The 1,117-nt window shown below is 35.0% G+C and overlaps 1 protein-coding gene across 1 annotated transcript; it reads right to left on the bottom strand.

Moving 5' to 3' along the window:
- Positions 1-397: 397 nt before the first annotated feature.
- Positions 398-1,059, bottom strand: NAEGRDRAFT_77124 (syntaxin SYP111; the record flags this gene model as incomplete). Its single annotated transcript, XM_002667920.1, has 1 exon — positions 398-1,059. A coding segment is annotated over one exon (660 nt), but the record flags the coding sequence as incomplete, so codon positions are not given.
- Positions 1,060-1,117: the final 58 nt, after the last annotated feature.

Here is a 1,117-nt window from a genome sequence, read left to right as displayed (position 1 = left end):
TATGTACAATATTTAGATTTGGTAAAGATATGATAATGATGATAATTTTACTCACCTCCGATAACAGCATGACAATTAATTAAGAGTAATGCCAATGATAATAGCAATACAAATAAAAGGAAAGAGCACGATGATGAGGATGACAATTTGCTGATCCCCCGTGATGTCATCTTGTGTGTGTGCTGGTTTTTTATCGTGTGATTATTAAAACATCAACACCAGTTGGTTGTACGGAGAATGTTATCTGATGAATGTTGGAAATTCCACAATCTTTTTCAAATCTTTTTTTCCTTTACAATGAGAGCAAGGTCAAACTTATCAACCTAATTGACAACAACAGAGATTGCTCCGTTCATTAATGAATAAAACTAATTGAATTTTACAAAAATTATCAAATTTATTCACACTTAATAGAACTATAAATATTCTTGACAAAGGTCAAACTAGAGAGGAAACCAACAGTACTCATCATTAAGAAAACAGCAAAGGCAATAACCAAGTTGTAACCAACAAAGAAGGTTGTTTGGAGAGTGCCTGACATGCCACTTTCCATAATGTAGTAATAGAGGGAATAACCAAAAACGAAAATACTGCTAGTACCACCAAACTTGATACTTCTCCACCACCAATTGTGGTTTTCTTGTGAGAGAGTCAAATAAATGAGAGAAATGGTAATGCAACTAGTGACAGCAATCAAAATCAAGACAACCATCAAAACAATTGGGAATGGAACGTGACCATATTGACCCCACATACTCAAATACAAATAATGGAGTTCAATATAGATGGAAATGAATGGCAAAAATCCAGAAACAATACTCATCAAATTTTCATCCTTATACCAAGCAACTGGAGGAATTTCACGAGGAACCTTCTTGGTTCTACATGGAGCTTCGAATCCCTTTGTGAAATTCTTACCAGTGATAGCACCAAGTAAAAGGAGAGGGAATGAAATAACGAGATACAATCCCAAAATGATAGCAACAGTCTTGAATGGCAAGGCAGCAGTGGAACCATATGAAACAGCAACAGTATTAATAATTGCCCAAATAATAGCAACTGGTAAGGTAAAAGTCAACAAGGTAGTGACAGTATTCTTAATCCATGATTCTCCACC

Source organism: Naegleria gruberi (genome assembly GCF_000004985.1).
Source record: "Naegleria gruberi genomic scaffold NAEGRscaffold_1452, whole genome shotgun sequence".
NCBI lineage: Eukaryota > Heterolobosea > Eutetramitea > Acrasida > Naegleriidae > Naegleria > Naegleria gruberi.
Note: the sequence above shows the minus strand (reverse complement) of the source record. Positions and strands in the feature narration are given on the sequence as shown.